This window comes from Ictidomys tridecemlineatus, unplaced genomic scaffold (genome assembly GCF_052094955.1).
Source record: "Ictidomys tridecemlineatus isolate mIctTri1 unplaced genomic scaffold, mIctTri1.hap1 Scaffold_51, whole genome shotgun sequence".
NCBI classification, from domain to species: Eukaryota; Metazoa; Chordata; class Mammalia; order Rodentia; family Sciuridae; genus Ictidomys; species Ictidomys tridecemlineatus.
Window position 1 is genome coordinate 1,720,785 of NW_027523338.1, and position 19,546 is coordinate 1,740,330.

The window sequence follows — 19,546 nt, forward strand, 5'->3', positions numbered from 1 at the left end:
AGTGCCATTTACTATAATTCTCTTCTAAAAGGACCATAAAACATCATGTAAATTGTTTGAAAAGGGAAAGGCCTTTTCTGAGAAGGGCTAAAAAGAGGTCTCTCCAGGCTTTCTTTTGTTTCTTATAGCCAGTGTCATGACTTTAGGCTCATAGTTTATTTAGAGCATTACTGTTGTAAAATAAAGCACACATATATGTAAGTAGAGATGGTTGTGAGCTCTACTTACAGTAAGTAGAGAGGCCAAAAATGGGTGTTGGTGAAAACTAATCATCAAGTTCATTATATTATAATTTCTAAGACTTAGGAAATGGAATCAAGGAAGAAAAAGGAAGAAAGAATTAATCGCACATATATCCTTTTAAAAAAAATCTTGATATTCTCTCTAAGGTTAATCTACTTTAAAACATAATTTTTGGTAACCAGTCTTGTGAAATCACATTTAAGTTCACAAATAGCTTTATCTGAAGACACTCTCCTCTCTCGGTAGTTTTACCTGTCAGCTGGCTTGCCACACTGTTTATGTGCCCTACAGAGAAAGCATAAAACAGGACAGCAACAGCACCAGAGACCTGTCATGGCTTTCTGTACAAATGCTGTGTTCTGATATTATCTTGGTTTGAGCATGAGCCCTCTGGAGAGCAAGGACAGAAATTGTTAATGATTTTCTACAGCATGCATATGGTACTCTGTGCTTCTAGTCATTTAATACAGGTATGTCTTATGTTGGAAAATGTTCTAAGAAAATCCATATAAATGTGAAATATAAAATTGGAGCAGTTGTTCATTTTGCATAGATACATTTGTAATAGATTTAATTTTAAAAGCCACTTTCCTAGTCTGTATGAGATCATTATATTTGCAACCACATTTTATAGGAACACTACAAATGAAATGATGATGGCTGATGGTGTAAATAGTGGTAAAACTTTACTTCTGCAAAATGTTGTACTCAAGGTAAAAATTTTAAAACACAAGATAATCTCTGTGTTTAGAAACACAAGTTTTGTGATAAGAGCTTATAAGTAGATCACATTTATGCATCTGTTTAAGACTGCCGGTTGCCAAATTTTCTTGAACATGGCTGTTAAATTAGAAATCTAGTAAATCTGCATTGGATTTATCTAGCTTTCTGAAGACATATTCTCTTCAGAGGCTGTTAGCTTTTTCTGTTTTAAGTATAAATATTTCTGTATGCATGTGACTTCATGAAGAATATAAACTTAGGTTTTATAACATGACTATAAATTCCTTTTTTCATTATGTGTGAAAACATAATACATACAAAATCAACTTCCTAAAATATGGAAACGTTTGGGGATTATTCCTTATTCTACATTCTTCTACAGTATCTCTGTGATATTAGGATATTTCTATCCAATCTGCTACACAAAATAGTTAACTGAAGTGAATTTTGGGAATAGGAAATGAAGCCATAAAGGGAGAGGAGGGGGTTGGTAAGCAGCACTGAATGCCTTACCTTGTGTGTCGGCAGGAGGTGAAGAGCAGAAGCAGCCTCGCTTGGCTGCCCCATAGCCGGGCTTGTCCAGCACTCCCCCAGCTGACCAGTATTAGCTGAGAACCCACTTTCAGTGGCTAACCGTACTAAGTGAAGAAGATGTCTTATGGCATTTTAAGTAATGTGGTGGAGTATGCTACAGACTTTCATAATTAAAAATTTTGTGTAGAGCGCTTTGGAAAAAATTGTTTCAATGTGGATGTTTGGAAATAGGATAGGCACTCCATGAAGGGAGCAGGCCCTGAGGTCTCCAAGTTAGATATATTTTTCACGATGAATTTCTTATACACAGCTATGTCATGACATCATTATTATTGTGACAGAGAATGCTATGTTTAGGCTTTTTTTGAGAACTTTTTTGTTTTAGCACCAACAAAATACTTCCTAGTCATTTATAGGTATTAAATAAAAATGCATAGGATTTTAGTAAAAAATGTTATGCTTTATAAATTATTCAATTTTAAGATAACTAAATTTATTTTGCAAAACTTATATCCAGAATCTTGATGTTTCTGTGTTTCTGTTTTTTACTTGAGTCAGTTATTTTTCTTGGACTTGGAGGGTACTGAATCATTTATTACCAAATAGCCAACATTTTTATGTGAAAATCATCAGAATGGCCAATTCCTGCTGGGAAGAGGCACAGTTTTTCAATTTTTCCCCCCAAAACTGCAACTTCAAAAATATGTAAGAGATGTAGCAATTAACCTACATGCACATTTATAATACTAGAAAATGGGCAGCTAGTTACATTAAAAGACAGGATCTGATAGACCCAAATTGCTTAAAACATCACAGTTATTGAAGATATACCCCAGGGAATTTGAGAAACCATTTAACAGATGAAAGTACATTTTGAAAAGTCTGACCTTACAGGCAATCATAAAATGAATCAAAACAGTGCTTTTTTCCCCCTGAAATGTACAGAGCCCATCTGTGTCTAATCCAGTAATTATAGACTGTGTTCAATTACCTTTTCAAACTTGGAGCAGACTGGAGACTAGGCAGTGAACAAACATAGGGTTTTGTCTAGACCTCAATTGACCACAGTCTAAAACTTGAATTTATATCTAATTTTATTTTTTGTTTGGTTTGATAGTTCTTAAAAGATTCATTTTGCTACTTGGTGTTTTACCTTCTTGGTTGTAAGATACTGCCTTTTTGTATCACATAAGTTTTTGTATTGGCTATAGCTTATGTTTAATCAGATGTTTGTTTTCTAAATACATACCTTTTTATACAAATCAGTAATTTGTGCTGGAGAAAAAACTGCATGGGATGGGGGAGTCCTGAGATTTTACCGTGAATAGTAGCTTTTACAAGTAGCCTTTAAAAATGTTGCTGCGGACTGTACTCATTTTTATGTGCTTGGAAAAAGTAATTTATTTTCCTTTAGCTTAGAAAACTATAGTTTTGCTAATTATCAGTTATTTTGTGTGCTTAAAGAGATGTTTTTAAAAATATGTGCAAATTGTTAAACCATATTTTTCTCTTTCATCAAGTGTGTTACATCTTTTTCCCTATACATTTTTTTGCATTTGCTAATCAGACTGGCATCCAGTATGAGGTAAGTGTATTGTATTCAGAATCCATTTCAAACAATTTCTTAATAAAGTCATTTTATGATTGGATGAATATTTGAATGAGAGTTTACTTGAACTGCCACAGCAATTCCAGATTTTTAAATTTTGTCCAGGAACTGTAGCAATTCAAGTTTTTGTTTATTTGTTAGTTTGTTTTTACAACACAAAGATGCCCACAAGTTTTAAAATAACCTATGAAGCATCAAAGCTCTTTTTCTTCATTATTATTCATAATCATTCACATCCCAATTAACATTGGAAATAATTGTTTAGAGATATTTATTGAAAGTTTTATTACATATTAGGCCATGAATTCTTCTAGAAATATTACAACCATTCCTAGTGTGTTATGTTATTTTTGAATAGTTGTATTCATTCAGGTCTCATCCTGCTTTGAAAGTTTTAAGGACTTTGTCACTGGGGAGAAAAGCAATTTTATAAGTGGTTATATGAATGTACTTTCTGGGAACTGTATACAGAGAAAATGAAACTTAAACAGGGTTACAAGTACCTTATGCTGCATGTTTCCATGAGGCGTTTGCTTAAGAACACTTGAGAATGTGATTCTTTCCCTCTTTCCTGTGCCCATATTTTATGACCTACTGCTATAGTGTCATTGGATGCTTCTTAGTATCTTCACCAAGAATGAAAGATAAGCCTTCCTAACTAGTGGTGGGAGAGACTCTTAGGAGCCACTCTTAGCCAGCCCTTATCTACTCCGTAGAAAGTGCTTTTGAGTCTTTGTTCATCCTGTTCCACAGACCAGCGCTCCCTGAGTTCCTGTATTCATTATCTAATATGTGAGTACCTCCCTCAGTGGTTTCATTAAACCTGTCTTTGCCACTCCTGCTGGACTGTAAGCTCCTTCAGATCAAAGCCTGGTTGGTTGTTATGTTCTCCCACCATAGTCCAGCTTCACACCCAGTGCTAGCTCGTGGCAGCCACTCCAATTGTTGACTGAATGGGGACAGAGTGGATCACCCATTCAGAGTTCCAGGTCAAATTGAAGGACTGTTAAAAGTTAATAGTCACATTTAATAACACTTAAGGAATCTTTCTTTTTTCTTTTTTATTTTTTGGCTATAACCAAATAACTGAAAGATAGAACTTTATGTTTCCACTCTAATTTTTTTTTAGTGTTTCTAGGGACTGCACCTAGGGTCACTTTATCACTAAGCTACATTCTCAGCCATTTTTCTATATTTTATTTTGAGACAGGGTCTCACTAAGTTTGCTGAGTCTGTCCTTGTGATCCTCTTGTCTCAGCCTCCCCAGTAGCTGGTCTATAGGCATTACATTCTAAATTTAAAAAAAATGAGAATGATAAAATAAAGTTTGTTCATGAAGTCTCTGTTTTCCATTGATTCTACAGTGTCTGTTGCTGTTCTTGACAAAAAGAGTTTATTGCCTAACTTATGACAGTTTTGTGCAACTGCTTTTCCCATCTGCAGTAAGAAGACTGAGAAACATTTCTCCGATTTGTACAATTTTTCCTGATTCACAGAGAGACCTTGCAGAAGTAATCAGTTGATAAACATTTTAGAACTTGCACTGCTTCCTTCACTGCTCCTTGATGCAGTGAAGTTATACAAGTCCTTGGGGTTGTGAGTTTTGAAGTGTGAGGTTGCCGATCATGTCTCCTTGAGGCTGGATTCTCTTCTGCAATGGAAGGTGGACTCTCAACACTTCTCCCTCCAGTATCAACACTTACATATTTGCCTGTTATTCCTCCTCAGGACCTCAGTGTCTTTATCATAGCCCTGCCTTCAGTTGAAAGGGAGAGGAATCATAACATTTATAAGAGCAATGATTGAACATTAGTCTTCTATTGAAAAATAAGAAGTTGGTAGTTGTCTAATCCCATCACCTACCTGCCAGTTCTTATTGTATCAGCAAGGAGGCATTCCAGACCTGTGGCTTTTCCCTGAAGATGGACATGCTTAGTGGGTTAAGAATCTCATTGGCCATTCCCTTTTGTCAGGTATCTATTAAGATGTAGAAATGTGATTTTTACCAACTTGGGGATTTTGGAAATTTTCAGTGTGCCACATTTAAGTAATAGCACTGTGGACTTTGAAAATATTGCTATTCCTGTGACTTGGTCACTGAGGAATGTGGTCCCTGAAACCATAACACCATAAGATCCAGGAACAACCCAATGAGGGCTTTGGCCATTATATCAGAGACTTCCACAATGCAGATTGAGATGACAAGGCAGGTTTGAAATCTCCCACTCTCTTTTACTTCTAGTGTTATTTAAACCTTATTCTATCTTTGGCCTAAGATGGGAGGCAGTATTTCTGAGATAAGGTTTCCTTCAGGTCTTGGAGGGTCCTTCTTCTGGAAGTTAGCAAATGAATGGGCAACCCCTACACACTGGCTTGCTGAAGGCAAAGCAGAAACTGGAGATCTAAGTCAAAGTCCACTTTATTTTGAGCCCCACTCATAAGGTATAGGTGCCTCTTTAATTCACATAGAACATAAGTGCTGGGATTTGATATTGAAAAACCCAAGGAAAGGTTTCCTATTTTCTGTCTTCTGGCGTAGGGAAGTTTAAAAATTTTTAAACTTAGATTGCTTCATTCCTTACAGTATGAATTGAATGCAATCCTGTCTGTTTGATATGTATATCATCATATTCCTGAATTTTATTCTTGAACCCAGTTGGAAAGTTTCAAGGCAAACATTTGGTTTTCTGTTAGCCCACAAATTGGGCAATGGTTGTTCAATTATGGTCTTCTGTTGATTGAAGCATGGTCACATGTTGAAAGTATATTTTGTTAGTATCCCACAAATCATACCAACTGTCAGTCCTTTGTCATGTCTGACTGTGAGCAATGTATAATAATAATAATCCCGAATTTCATCGGTGGATTGCTTAAATGTGTCATCCAGAAATCACTTTAAAGTCTATCAGTGAATGAAACCTCCAGCCATAGATTTTATTTACTCTTTTTGCCCACTTATTCAAAAGTTGATGGTGGTCTCCTGGTGGAATCAAATGCATCCTGGAGTATCCATCCCACAAACTGCATCGGGCAGAGAAAGCAGATCAGTTTGTTATGAGGAAGGACTGTTAGTACTGTGATGTTTGCTGGATGTTGTCCTTACTGGTAGTATTAAGTGGTTGTGGTGGGTACCTATTGTTCTTTGTCCCCAAGCCACCCTTCTGTCAACAGTGGCCCTTCCTCATTTTAGGAACTAATCCTAACTCTGACTTTAACCAGATGGTTCAAGTAGAAGCCACTGTGTTCCCAAATAACGTTTTCTACCCTCCAGGCCATGGACCTGGTACTGGACTTGAATCAGGCCCTGCAGGATCCTTTCCCTGGATATTTCTAAGCTGGAGTTGAGACAGAGCTGTTCTTTGTCTAGCAGCCTGGATTTTAACAAACAGAGCCCAGGAGCTGTTGGTGGCCATTTATCATTGCTGGGCTGCACTGAGAGAGTTAAAGCTAAAATGCAGAGGAAACAAGGACTAGGATCAAGGGAGACCTAGAGGTCTGAATGTCTGCTTCCATTTGTTTCAGAGACCCAGCTCTATTTTAGCCCTTTACTTGTTTGGATCATTTAAACCAGAGGTTCTTAACTGGGGGCGGTTTTGCCTCCAGGGCCTTTGCCAGCATCTGGAGTTATTTCTGGTTGGCATGGATAGGAGCTGCTATTGGCATCTGGGGCGTGGAGGCCAGGGTTGCTCCCAACATAACTATACTGTACAAGATACTTTTTCCACAGCACATTCTCCACCTCCATACAAAGAATTATTCAGCCCAAAGTGTCAATGAGAGTCAAGGTTTGTTTTAATTCATCCTTCACATATTCCGTAGTATCCACTGAAATCTCCCTGAGCCCTTCTTTGGAATGCTAGCTAGAAATATTTCTGTGCAGTAGGACCTTAGCTAACCTAGAGGTATACATGAATGAGTTGTGGAGTGTATATACATTTGTGTATACAATGAGTGTGGATTGGTATACATTTCTGTCCCATTTTTAAGATCTCTCAACATTTAGCTTTCCTAATATGCAGATCTCCCATCACCCAGGTTTAGGAGGACTGTTGATTTGCCTACCATTCAGGTTCAGGTAGATATTTATATATACCCTAAAGTTTAAATCTTTTGGAGTAAAGCCTATTCATAAATTGCTATTAGGATCACATCCAAAATATGCTGCCTGCCATATGATTTCTTTTAAGATCTACATTCAGTTCACATAGAAGGAATTAAATCACCATGTTTAGGAATAACTGATAGAAGTCAAGTGTTCAGCTACATGGAACAGAGTGCATCTCTCAGTGGCATCAGTGAAGCATTGCTGCATCAGTATTGCCACCAGGGGCTGCCTCAACATGGGCTGCACAAGTGGAGCTCCTCTTTGAGACTGTCAGCATTCAGGGTACCTTTGATTCACCTTCCGGTTCATGTTCAAGCCATAGCATGGATTTCTTGTTGGATAAATTGATGCGGAGAACATGAGTGAATGAGTAGACAGCATAGATCTGAGCCACTGAGCTGGGGTCTGCAGTTAATCCCCTAGAAGGACCAGAGTCAAGGTTATTGACATTTTACACCAAAACTTTTTTAAATTTTCTGAAAACTGACTAAATTTTTTAAAACCATGAATGCAGATTCTCTCTGTTTCTCTTCTCCCTGCCTTCCATCTTTACTCTGGATAAACTTAGAATTAAACTAGCAGAGGATTTTGAGAAGTTGGGTTTCCCCTCTGCCTGTTTATTCTTGACACATGGTTGACGTACAGTAGGTACTCATTAAATGTTTGTTCATAAAGTGATGAATAGTGATTTCATCCAGCCCCATGGCTTTAATATTATCTGTAGTCCAGAAACTCCAAAATTTATATGTCTATTACAGGCTTTTCTTTCAAAGTCTAACTTAGAGACCTGTATCATCTATGAAATCTGAAGGTCTCTCTACATCCAAGTCTTTGCTTGGATGTCTGCTGTAGAGTCTCTGCTGGTCATCACTCATGCAAGGTACACACCTATCTCAGGGCCTTTGTACTTGCTGTTCCCACTATATGGAATGCTTTCCCCCCAGATATCTGCCTAGAGATATGTGCCTGGCTGACTTTACCTGCACTTTGCGAAGCATTTTCTTGCCTGCCATCTTCTTAGTGAGACACTCTGACACTCACCTTAAAATTGTAATTCACTTCCTCTCCTGCACTCTGCTTAGGTCTACCTCACCTTGCTGTTCTTGTGTTCCAACTCTAATAACACACATCACCATCTAGACTCCAACCAGGGCCTCACCTACACACGGGGCAAGCACTCTACTCATGAGCCACACTCCCAACCTTTTTTTACTTTTTTATTTTGAGACAGGGTCTCCCTAAGTTACCCAAGCTGGCTTTGAACTTGCAGACTTCTGAGTTGCTTTAATTACAAGCATGGCCCTCATGCCTGGAACCATCTAATACATTTTATTAACCTTCTTCTTCATGACTGTAATTTTGTTTTTCATGTAAATGTAATGTTGTAGTATGTACCCTTTGCAACTGACTTCTACTCAGTTTGACTAAAAGAATAATGTCCTTTCAGTCCCTTCAAGGTAGGTGTGTGTGTGTGTGTGTGTGTGTGTGTGCATGTGCGTGTGTGTGTGTGTGTGTGTGTGTGCACACATGCTCCGGGCATAATGGCACATGTCTATAATCCTAGAAGTTCAAGAGGCTGAGGCAGGAGGATTGCAAGTTCAAAGCCAGCCTCAGCAATTTAGTAAGGTCTTAAGCAACTTAGACCTTGTTTCAAAATAATAGCTTAGTTGTAAAGCACCCTGCTTCAATCTCCAGTACAATAAAAAATATGTTTATCAGCAGTTCCTCCCCCTTTATTACTGAGTAGCACTCCATCCTCTAGTTATCTGCCATCACCTCTTGATGGACATTTGGGAATGTCCAGTTTTTGGCAGCTGAGCTGCTACAAATATTTGAGCATAAGTTTTAATTTCTCTAGGGCAGATACTTAGGAGTGACACTGTCAAGTCATAGTGTAAGTGTATGTTTTAACATAAGAAACTGTCTGTGTACAAATGTTCATAGCAGTATTATTTATAATAATCAAATAGTTCAAAGTCTATTAACTTATGAATAGATAAATAAAATGCATATCCATCCAATGAAATAGAAGCAGGAAGTAGATGGTTGCCTAATGCTGGAGCCTTGGGGGGAAATAGGGGGTGACTACTAATGGGTAGAAAGTTTTTTAGGTGGTGAGAATGTACGAAAATAGATTAGGGTGATGATTGCACAATTTGTGTACTAAAAAACCACCACATTGTACATTATAAATGGGCAAATTGTGTGCTCTATAAATTAAATTTCAGTAAGGGTGTAGTTTTAAAAAAAGAACAAACTTGCTAGCTTATTTCCCAAAGTGCATACTATTTTCTATTTCCTCCAGCAATGTATGAGAGTTCTAGTTGCTCCACATCCTTATCAATGCTTGATGTTGTCAGGAAAATAAAATTTTAACTATTTTACTAGATGTGTATTGCAGTTTCTAAATTAGCATTTCTCTAATGATGCTGAGCATGTTTTTTATGTGCTTTTTTTTTTTTTTTTTTTGGTCCTTGTCATTGAACCCAGGGGTACTTTACCACTGAGCCACATCCCCAGCCCCTTTTTAATTTGTATTTTTAGACAGGGTCTTGCTTACTGAGTCACTTAGGGCCTCCCTAAGTTGCCCAGGCTTGCCTCAAACTTGGGATCCTCCTGCCTCAGCCTCCCAAGTCACTAGGATTATAGATATGCACCACTGTGTCCAGCTTGTTGACCATCTTTTTGTGCCTGTTTTCCTTTTTTTAGTGAAATGTCTGTTTGAGTCTTTTGCCTCCTGTTAAACTGGGTTGTTTCCTTAATTTTAAGTTTAGAGATTTTTTACATATGCTAGATAAAAGTCCTTTTTCATATGAAATATTTTTGGAGGCTCACAATAAGCTTGTCTTTTTATTCTCGTAAAGTAATTCTTCGGCTGGGAATGCAACTCAATGGTAGAATACTTGCCTATTGTATGGAAGGCCCTGGGTTTGATACCCATCTCTGCCCAAAATAACAAAAGCAAAACAAAACTTCTTCATGGGTTGCGGGTTCTGTTTACCACATATCCTCAGTGCCTAATAGGGTACCCAGCACAAAACAGGTCAGTTAATGTCTGATGGATGGATGGATGAATTCCTTCTTCTGAATGATTAGTAACAGATTTTTTTCTGAGAGATAAGTACGTGAAAAGTGAACCTGAATAGTCACTTTTTTTAAGAGAGAGAGAGAGAGAGAATTTTTAATATTTATTTTTTCAGTTTTCGGCAGACACAACATCTTTGTATGTGGTGCTGAGGATCAAACCTGGGCTGCAAGAATGCCAGGCAAGCGCGCTACTGCTTGAGCCACATCCCCAGCCCAATGAATAGTCACTTCTTGATTGAAATGTTTCTTTCCAGTTATCTCTTTAGAAAAAAATAAAAATAAAATTAAAGTGAATCCCCAATAGAGTTTATAGAGCATAGCATGAACGAGCCTGATTCCTTGGACATTTCACCTCCACCTCTGAGCCTTTACAGATGCTGCTCCCTCTGTGAAAGCCCCCTCCCCACCCACACACACTCTTCTGGGCTTGTTCCTTTTAAAATTATATTTCTCAGCCCAAACATTCCTTTCATTCATTTATTCTAGATCCCAGGACTCTCAGAGTGAACATGACAATCACAGTCCTTCTCTCCTGAGGTTTGCCTCTGCTCCTTCCCCAGACTTCATTGGAAGCTTCTCTTTTATGCTCTCCTAGGATCCTGATGCTTTCGAGTCACAGAGCTGCATTTGTAAAGGTATTCTTAGTGTTTTTCTCCCTACCACATTATAAGCCAGTGACTTTTAAACATTTTTGTTCTTGTATCTCCCAGAAGAATTCTGAAAAGAAAAAAAAAACAGGTAACACTCTGACATCTTTCATTTTTCCCCATAAATTTAAATAGTTGCAAAGAATATAATTTCTAGCATACTATGAAACTTGACATTTTAAAATGAAACTTTTTTTCATTCATTTAAATGTAGCCCATGGAATCCAGATGTCATAATTTGTTAAAACTCTGACAAAGCTTTTATACAGTTGTAAATTTTATCACTTTTTCTCATGAAACCCATATTTCCTTTTTGTTTGGAAATTTTTCATTAATTATTCTATCATACTTCTGTGCATCAAAAATAGGTATGCAAGTTGAAGCTTAACTTAAAATAAATTCCCAGTGGTGACTAAAAGACTCCAAGTGTACTGTATTGAGTTACCTTTGTGATTATTATTGGTGCACATAAATTAAAACAGAAAATACAAGCCAGGCACAATGGCATGTACCAGTAATCTTAGTGACTCAGGAGGCTGAGATAGGAGAATCTGAAATTCAGGAGTAGCCTCAGCAACCTAGTGAGACCCTCAGGAACTTAGTGAGACCCTGTCTCAAAATAAAAAATTAACACAAAGGGCTGGGATGTAGCTTAGTAGTAAATCAGCCCTGAGTTCAATCCCTAGTACCAAAAAAATTAAATAAAAAGAAACAAAAAATACATTAGTTTGTCAGGAAAACCTCTCATGGCAATGGATAGACTCATCTTGTTTTTCTAAGTAGAAAACTTAGAAAGTTTTTCTAAGTTGCAGGTGGACAAATATTACCTTTTTCTGGAATGTGAAAGGGGTCAATATCAATTACACTATTAGTTTTCTTGTCTTACATTAGCACTAAGAAGCCTTATTTGCATAAATAAGGAGCTAAGAATGGAAGTTGGCATCCTAGCTCTGAGAACTTCCTCTGAGTTCCAGGTCAGAACTATCATCAACTGTTTTTTTTTTTCTTTAATGATTGGTCAAATAGCAACTCAGATCTTTCTTTAATTTTGTTTAATTGAATAAATTGGGAGTTCCTGGACTTGGGAACTGTGTTTCTTTCCTGGAGTGGGCCAGGGATAGAGTGTTGGGTGTGGGAAAGTCACCCTGCAGAGCTACCTTAGTGGAGAGGATGGATGTGGGGCAGGAGGGGAGCTAGACTGCAGTTCCCTTGAAATTATTTGTGCCAGGAACACTTAGCAATTGAGGATCTACTTGCAGGGATGTTTGTCCCCTTACAGGGTGGACTGCTGCTGAAAGCTACACCAGAGTCAAGAGTCGTGTGTGTTGTTGTTGTTGTTGTTGTTGTTGTTGTTGATGACCACAGTTTCCTCAACCAAGGTATGGTGCGAAAACTCAGTAAAAAACTTTTTTTTCTTCACTGGTATTAAATACAAGAAAAAACTTTCTCTGTAAAACTTGACTCCAAATCTATAAACTTTTCATTTTCTTTTGAAAAGATATAAAAGGAAAAGTATTTTATTCCTGAAAAGTCTTTTATGCTACAAGATTAATTTTCAGGAATAAAAATGTTCTTTTACAAGTAAAGTTTTTGTCGATTCTCTAGCCTCTAGCTAACTTCATAGTAAAGCTGTTTTCTCTAAACTTATTTTCTCTGTTTTCCTACCTATTTTGTTTTAAGTGACTTTTACTGTTTTTCAACTAACAAGATTCTATTCAAATTCTCTATTAAAACAACATTAGGTGTTTTGGTACTTTTCATACTAATGTGGTTTTTATACAGTTTTAAAAATTCATGTTGTCATTTGTTTTCTTTCGCCTTTGGTACTTTTAAGGTACCAGGTAGGTATGTTTTACCTCATAGAGGTCTCTGTGTGATCAAATAAGTATATTGTTGTTGCTAAGAAATATGTACTGCAAATTGGCAGCTTCATCTTTTTGTTGATGTTCAGATACTTTATGCTTACTAGTGTCCTGGAGGTTTCTGTTTTCTGTAGAAAATCTAATGCAGATTTTTGATTGCCTTTTAAAATGCTGCCCTTCTCCAGGAAACCTTAGATACTTTATGCTTACTAGTGTCCTGGAGGTTTCTGTTTTCTGTAGAAAATCTAATGCAGATTTTTGATTGCCTTTTAAAATGCTGCCCTTCTCCAGGAAACCTTATCTTCACTATAGCATATGGTTTGCTGTGAAGTCATAATTTTGAATCAGAATTTCCAGCTGTGGCATCTAGTTTTATGGAGCCTGAATTGAGAATCAAAAACTAGGTTATATATTTAAATACCAGAAGGGAATGTTATCTTCTTTTTATGAAAGAGTGTGGCAGTTGTATATAAGTATTTTTAATTTGCAAGGTTATTCTTCATGATCTGCTCCAAGGAAAACAGGTTAAGTGACAGCTTGACAGCTCTAAGTGAGCAGGTCCAGTTTTGTCCTTCTGCTAGTGTCTATGAACCTAAACATGTGGTGTCTGCACACAAAAGAAGAATCATAAAATGTCAGAACTCCAAACAGCCTGAGAAGTCATTTCATCTGACTTCCCTCATTTTCCAAATGAGAAAACTGGGGTCTTAATTTGCCCTGCATAGATAAAATGGTTACTAACTTGACGTGCAAGGAGTTAGATTTTCTCATGGTTGAATAGACACATTTTATACTACTCCCAGGAAAAAACTGTGGTGCAGTTTAAAACAACAAGCACAGTGGTGCATGCCTGTAATCCCAGTAGCTCTGGAGGCTGAGGCAGGAGGATCATGAATTCAAAGCTAGCCTCAGCAAAAAGCAAGGCACTAAACAACTCAGTGAGACCCTGTCTCTAAATAAAATACAAAAAAAAGGCTGGGCATGTGGCTCAATAGTTGATTGCCCCTGAATTCAATCCCTGCTACCAATAAAATAAAATAAAATAAAAATAAACTGTACCATCTGAATAGGGGAGGGGAGGCCAGGGCAGCACTATTGTAAGACCATTGCCTTGTGCCCAGGATTGAGGCAAACAGGACAGGAAGCACTTGGGCAAAATGCATCAGGATTTTAGAATGCTTCTCTCTTACTTTGCAATTGCTCTTTTTAGTCTTTTCCTTAATGAACTACAAACACAGAAGAAGGTTTAATGTACAGAAATACTCTGGCATAGCAAAATAGATATTCTTTATAGCATATTTAGTCCTTGTGAAAATTTAGAAGAAACAACTTGGTTGTCTAACAACAGAGAAATAGTTAAATTACAATAAATTTTAAAAATAATAATAAATCTAAAAAATTATTGATTTATTTTTATGTGATGCTGAGGATCGAACCCAGTATCTCACACATGCTAGGCAAGTGCTCTACCACTGAGCCAGAAGAATTTTTAATTTCATGTGAAAGTACTCATTATGGCATTAAGAAAATACGTAGAATATAGAATTGTATACATAAGGTGGTTTCACTTATATAAAGGATATGCATAACCTGGATAATAATACAAGAGCTAATTTCAAGGTGATGTTGTTATGGGTAGTTTTTATTTTCTTTGTATTTTGTGTGTTTAATAAATTCTCCACTGTATGCAGAAAATAAGGTTATAAAAATTTAAAATACAATTGAATAGGTAAGGTTTTATCTTTTCTCTTTTAATAATACAAAGTAACAGAAAAGTAATTTTAAGATCTTACTGAAGATAGCATCATAGATATGCAGTCCCTGAAGCCTATGCTTAGGATCACTCACACACACACACTCACACAAAGCTGCCCCACCTCTACCTGCAGTGCACAGATCCCACTGGTGTGAAACAGTGAGCCATTTGTGGGTTAAAGCCAAGATAACTTATTTAATTAGTAGTGATTTTATTTGAGAAAAAAAAATTTAAAGCCATTTCCCCCTCTTGAATGAGCACTCCTTTATTCTTTCATTTAACAAAGCATTTTAGAGCGCCTCTAGTTAGTTTTTCTGACTCAAAGGTAATTTTCTGCTGTTGGTGATTCTTTGCCCAGTGATTGTTTAAATTTTCAACAAATCTGCTTTCCAGAGTATTCTGTTATACAGGTAACTTGATACAGGTCCTATTCTTACCTGGTTTAGGTTTAATAATTCAGTTGGGTTAGCTATTAAATAATGAATAGTTTTGTAGAAGCTAGTCATGAATACCCATGAACTTGAAAATGCTGCTTTAGTCAGTGCTGAGGTTGGTGAGTCCATGCTGCTGTTTCTTTGCAGCACACCATGGTCAAGCAGCTGTGTAAATTAAATGCTGTTTTTCTAAAAGGTAAGCTTTTCCAGAGTACGGTGTGGTTTTCTTTGCTTTTGGAATTCTTTGAAATAATCTACGAATATTTTGAAGTCCTCAATTCCACTTTATAATTTCAAATTAATAACTTCCTACTACTGTAATTTCATACGTTTTATACTACCCCCAGGAAAAAAAAAGTATTTACTTACTTCAGATTTCTTATATTTATTTCAGTTGGTCTCATTCCACATTACAATTATGGCTTTCCATTCCACAAGGTATGGTTTAGACTTGTGTTTCAAATTTGAAATGGATCTTACATTAATAAAGCTACTGTTTTTAATTTGAAAGAAAGGATCTTTTAAAGAAAGTTTGTTGGGCACTGGGATAAAATTTTGGAGTGTTTGTCTTGTGTGAGTTCATGATGGCCTCAGAGTGTTACTTTTCTGCTAGGAAGTGGCACATTAGCTTCTTCCTTTGTCTCTTTGGCCCAGTTGTAAATTTTGTTCCCTGTGCACCAAGGGATTCTAGAGCTGGAATGTGCTGTGGAGGTTAACCTCCTGCTGTGTGCAGAACTTCTGGGAGGCTTTGTAAACCAGGCCAGGTCTTGTTCTTCAAGGCCTGTGGAGTGGAAAATGCCATTGTCCTTTCAGTGTTTGGCCTCTCTCTGGTCCCCTCATTGGAAACCTAGATCTTTTTCTTAGAATTCATATTTCTTTCTGTTTGCCTTATATTTGTGGGTATTAATTTATGCCCATATAGAAACTGTTTCTGATCCTACCTCTTAAGGGTCTTGAGTACCTGTATTATATGAGCTGATAATTTTGTTCTGTCAGTGAATTAATATCACAGCACTGTTTTCCTTTGGGAGTTTGTGAAGTTTTTAATTTTGGATTAAACTAATGATTTAGATAGTCCAAACACATGTACTTACTTTTATTTATTCAGTAAATATTTATGGGATATTTTTAAGCTGATGATTGAAGATGTATCGGCAGTAATATTATTATTTCCAAATTTAGGGAAGACCTATACAGATGAGTTGCAAATTTCTGGTGAAAAACAGTATGCATGGAGGGACGTTCTGTGGAATGAGAATCCCTTTTCTAGAAAAGAGTGATTCATTTTGGGCTTCCTAATGAATATTGTTATGAAGGTCTTACATGATTTCCTTTAGTATGTAGAAAAACATATCTGCCCACTTAGTGCAATTAATAACCCTGCCTCTCTTATACCATGTACCTTCCCATGCAATCACTTGTGAGTACACATTCTCTGCCCCAAAGCCTGGCATCTTCTGGCATTCGTATGTATAAGAAGATAAAGTTAATATGTGCTCAATTCCATAAGAACAAGACAAATTTCATTCTAGGTGTAGTTGATGGATCTCAGGAAGGTGTGACAGAGGGAACCAGCAAACAAGTTTGTCCTTAACAGAGTTCATGGTTTGCTTTCTTGACAGTTGAAACATGACAGGCAATACAGACAGTACAAAGGAGCAAATTCCACAACCAGGTTAGCTGGGTTATGATCCGCTTCTGGTACTAACCAGCTGAGTCACTTTGGGCAAGGTATTTAACCTTTTTGAGCTTCGGTTTCCTCTGTATAAAATAAGAGATGATGAATTCCCCTATGTGTAAATTAATAGCAACCACAAAAGGTCACTAATGATAATTAAATGACGTAATATTTGTAGGACTGGATGAAATTGCCTGTGCATAATGCCACAAGAGTGCTATTGATATTTTTTGGTATTGATTATACCAAATAATAATAAAAAGTAACATTATTGATAGTTCAGGGCCTGATCAGTCAATGCTGATGAATTGAGTGGTGACATTTTCCCCTGAGTTTTTCTTCACTGATGGTGCATTATAAACATCTTAGAAAAATGGAAGTCTGTGCTCCTCAGTGACATATTATCAGTGATTCTGGGAATTTAGCCTTAGCCTAGAATTGGAGGTCAAGCTGTGCTGGGTCCATCCCAAGGAGGCCTTTTTGTACAGGTACTGGGATGGGAGAGTCATCATGCTGTCACAGCTTCCCTGGCTCTGGAGCTTGAGGGCATTCTGGCAGATATGCTCTCTGTGGCCAATCTAGAGCCTAGATTCTGAGCCATTGTCCTCAGAAAATGCTCTGGTTGAGACACTGGCTTTGTGGAATTTGATTGTGTCAGACATGAAGCAGCTGGTGCTTTTGCTGTGTAGGCACTTGGGTGAAGCCTCCTTTCAGTTTCAGGCTGCTGGTCTTGGCAGTGTGGGAAGGAGTCTCCCCACCTCTTTGAGGACTTCAAGTCAGCTGCTTCCCACACACTGCATCTGGCTCTTTCAAGCATCTGATTTTTTTTTTTTGCATCCTAAGTGCTCAAGTCTTGCAAAATTTTAGTCTCCTCGATGACAGGATGATATACTGTGACTGGTAGCAGCCCTCCCCCTCCCCCGTTGGGTAGAATAGCATCATAAGTTTCCTTGAAATGACACACAGAAGCTACTGATTTTAAAATAGCACAAATATCCCAGACCTCAGCTTTTCCTCCCTAGTACAAGCTTGGGCGGGGCAAGCTCAATGGTGACTGAGAAAGGGGAGAGGCTGCAAGGCTGAGACTGAGGGATGCGCCAGGGGATGTAAATTTAGGAGCCCTTAAAGGTGTGTGATCTGTAGGCCTCTGTGAAGGGTTAGCTGTACCAGTTCAATAGGAGACAGTGGTGAGCTATGAGGCCTTAGCCTGACTCGCAGACAGGGATGGTCTCCTAGCCAGGACAGCTGGCTAACATGGGGACTCCAGCTGTAGGATTGCACTGGAGTAGCAAGATGGGATGAAGACCGGATAGTCCCCAGTGATTTTTGGATACCTTTTTGCTGCATAGACCCTTCCTCCCCCTTAGCTCACCACTGTTTAAGAAGTCAGTTCCCATCTCAGTTAACAGTGACCTGACCAAGTCTCTCTGAGTCTGTTTCTTCATGTTTAAATGGAGCATGTTATATTACTTGCTTTACCTTTCTTCTTGGAATATGAAGAATAAGTGAAAAAATATTCACCTTTTTGAACATATATATGGTAAAGAGCGCTTGATGAAGAAACATTATTTAAGGAAATGAAATAAGACCAGAGTATAAAACATTGAATCATCTGATAATCATATAATTTCTCATTTACTTTCCTTACACTTTAGAAGTTGGTGATTTTTAGAGCCCCCGGTATGATAATACTACAGAATTTTGTCACCTACCTTGAATTTTAACTGCTTCCATTTTTTTAATGCTGGGATACTATAAGAACCTTCTCTTTAAAAGCCAAACTTAACTGTTTTAATTTATTTAGCAAAATTCAGAATTCATTTATCTAAAATTGAATTTCATTGTGTCATTTTGGTTTTAAAAATTTTGCCTGAAATTGAGAGGCTGGAGATGGACTAATATAAGATTGTCTTTTTCTTGTTTTTGTGTTTAACCATACAGTTTAAATATATAAGAAGGAAAGTACAAAAACTTCCTTCTTGTGTTCCAGGATTGTAAGAGGACATTTTCAAGCCATGGGCTCACAGAGATTCCTTCCCTGGGCCTTCCAGCATTTGCACAGCACTTACTCTGTGCCAGACACTTTCCTGGGCCCTTTACATTTCACATACCTTATGAAGTGTACTCTGCTGTTGCCCTCATTTTACAGATGAGGATACTTGGTCAAGATAGAATAATTTGGGAATGGCAGTGCAGCTCATGAATGTCAGAACTGGTGGATCCAGATTGCCTGACGGCGAGGTACATGCTTGGCCACATTCCTGTGTCTCCTGCAAGAGTTATTCTCAGCCTGGCTTATGCAGAGAGTCATTTGGAGAGGGATCAGCTGGGAGAGCAATACATTTTACAAGGCTTTGCATGAGACCTTTTCTGCTTTCGAGGTCAAATACTACTCCCTCCATTTTCTAGTTCACCATAGTCTCTCCTGTCTCTCATTTCATGGCACTGTGGGGCTCCTGTGGCCCTTTGCAATTAAGGACATATAGCTTATACAGCTTTATAGTTTAGCCCCATAAGGCAGGCACTGGGGAGAAAAGAACAAGCTTCTTACCTTTGCATATCTTGCACAGTGCCCAGTAGAGCACACTCAACATGACTTGATTATTAATTTGTAGTGTGATTCCATATGTTGTTGCTTTGCATTCCAGGAGATTCCATAATGTCTGGAAAAAGCATGGAGAGTCAAAAGGACAGATATAGGTTTGTTTTTCTTATCCATGAAATGAGAAAGGTATTAATATCAGAGGGTTATTGTGAATATTAAATGAGATATGTAGAAGTTTGGAATATGCCTTATAATATAGTAGGTGGAAAGAAATGTTAATCCTTTCCCTTGCAAATGGAGCATAGTACACACAAGATGTGGAT

The 19,546-nt window shown here is 37.6% G+C and overlaps 1 protein-coding gene across 1 annotated transcript in view; it reads left to right on the plus strand.

The window, feature by feature from the left end:
- The first annotated feature begins 499 nt into the window (after positions 1–499).
- Positions 500–19,546, plus strand: part of LOC144373844 (syntaxin-18-like) — a 104,267-nt gene continuing 85,220 nt past the window's right edge. Inside the window, 1 exon segment of the mRNA XM_078036804.1 lies at positions 500–713. Within this exon segment, the coding sequence (XP_077892930.1) occupies positions 660–713 (54 nt within the window). The 5' untranslated portion in view covers positions 500–659.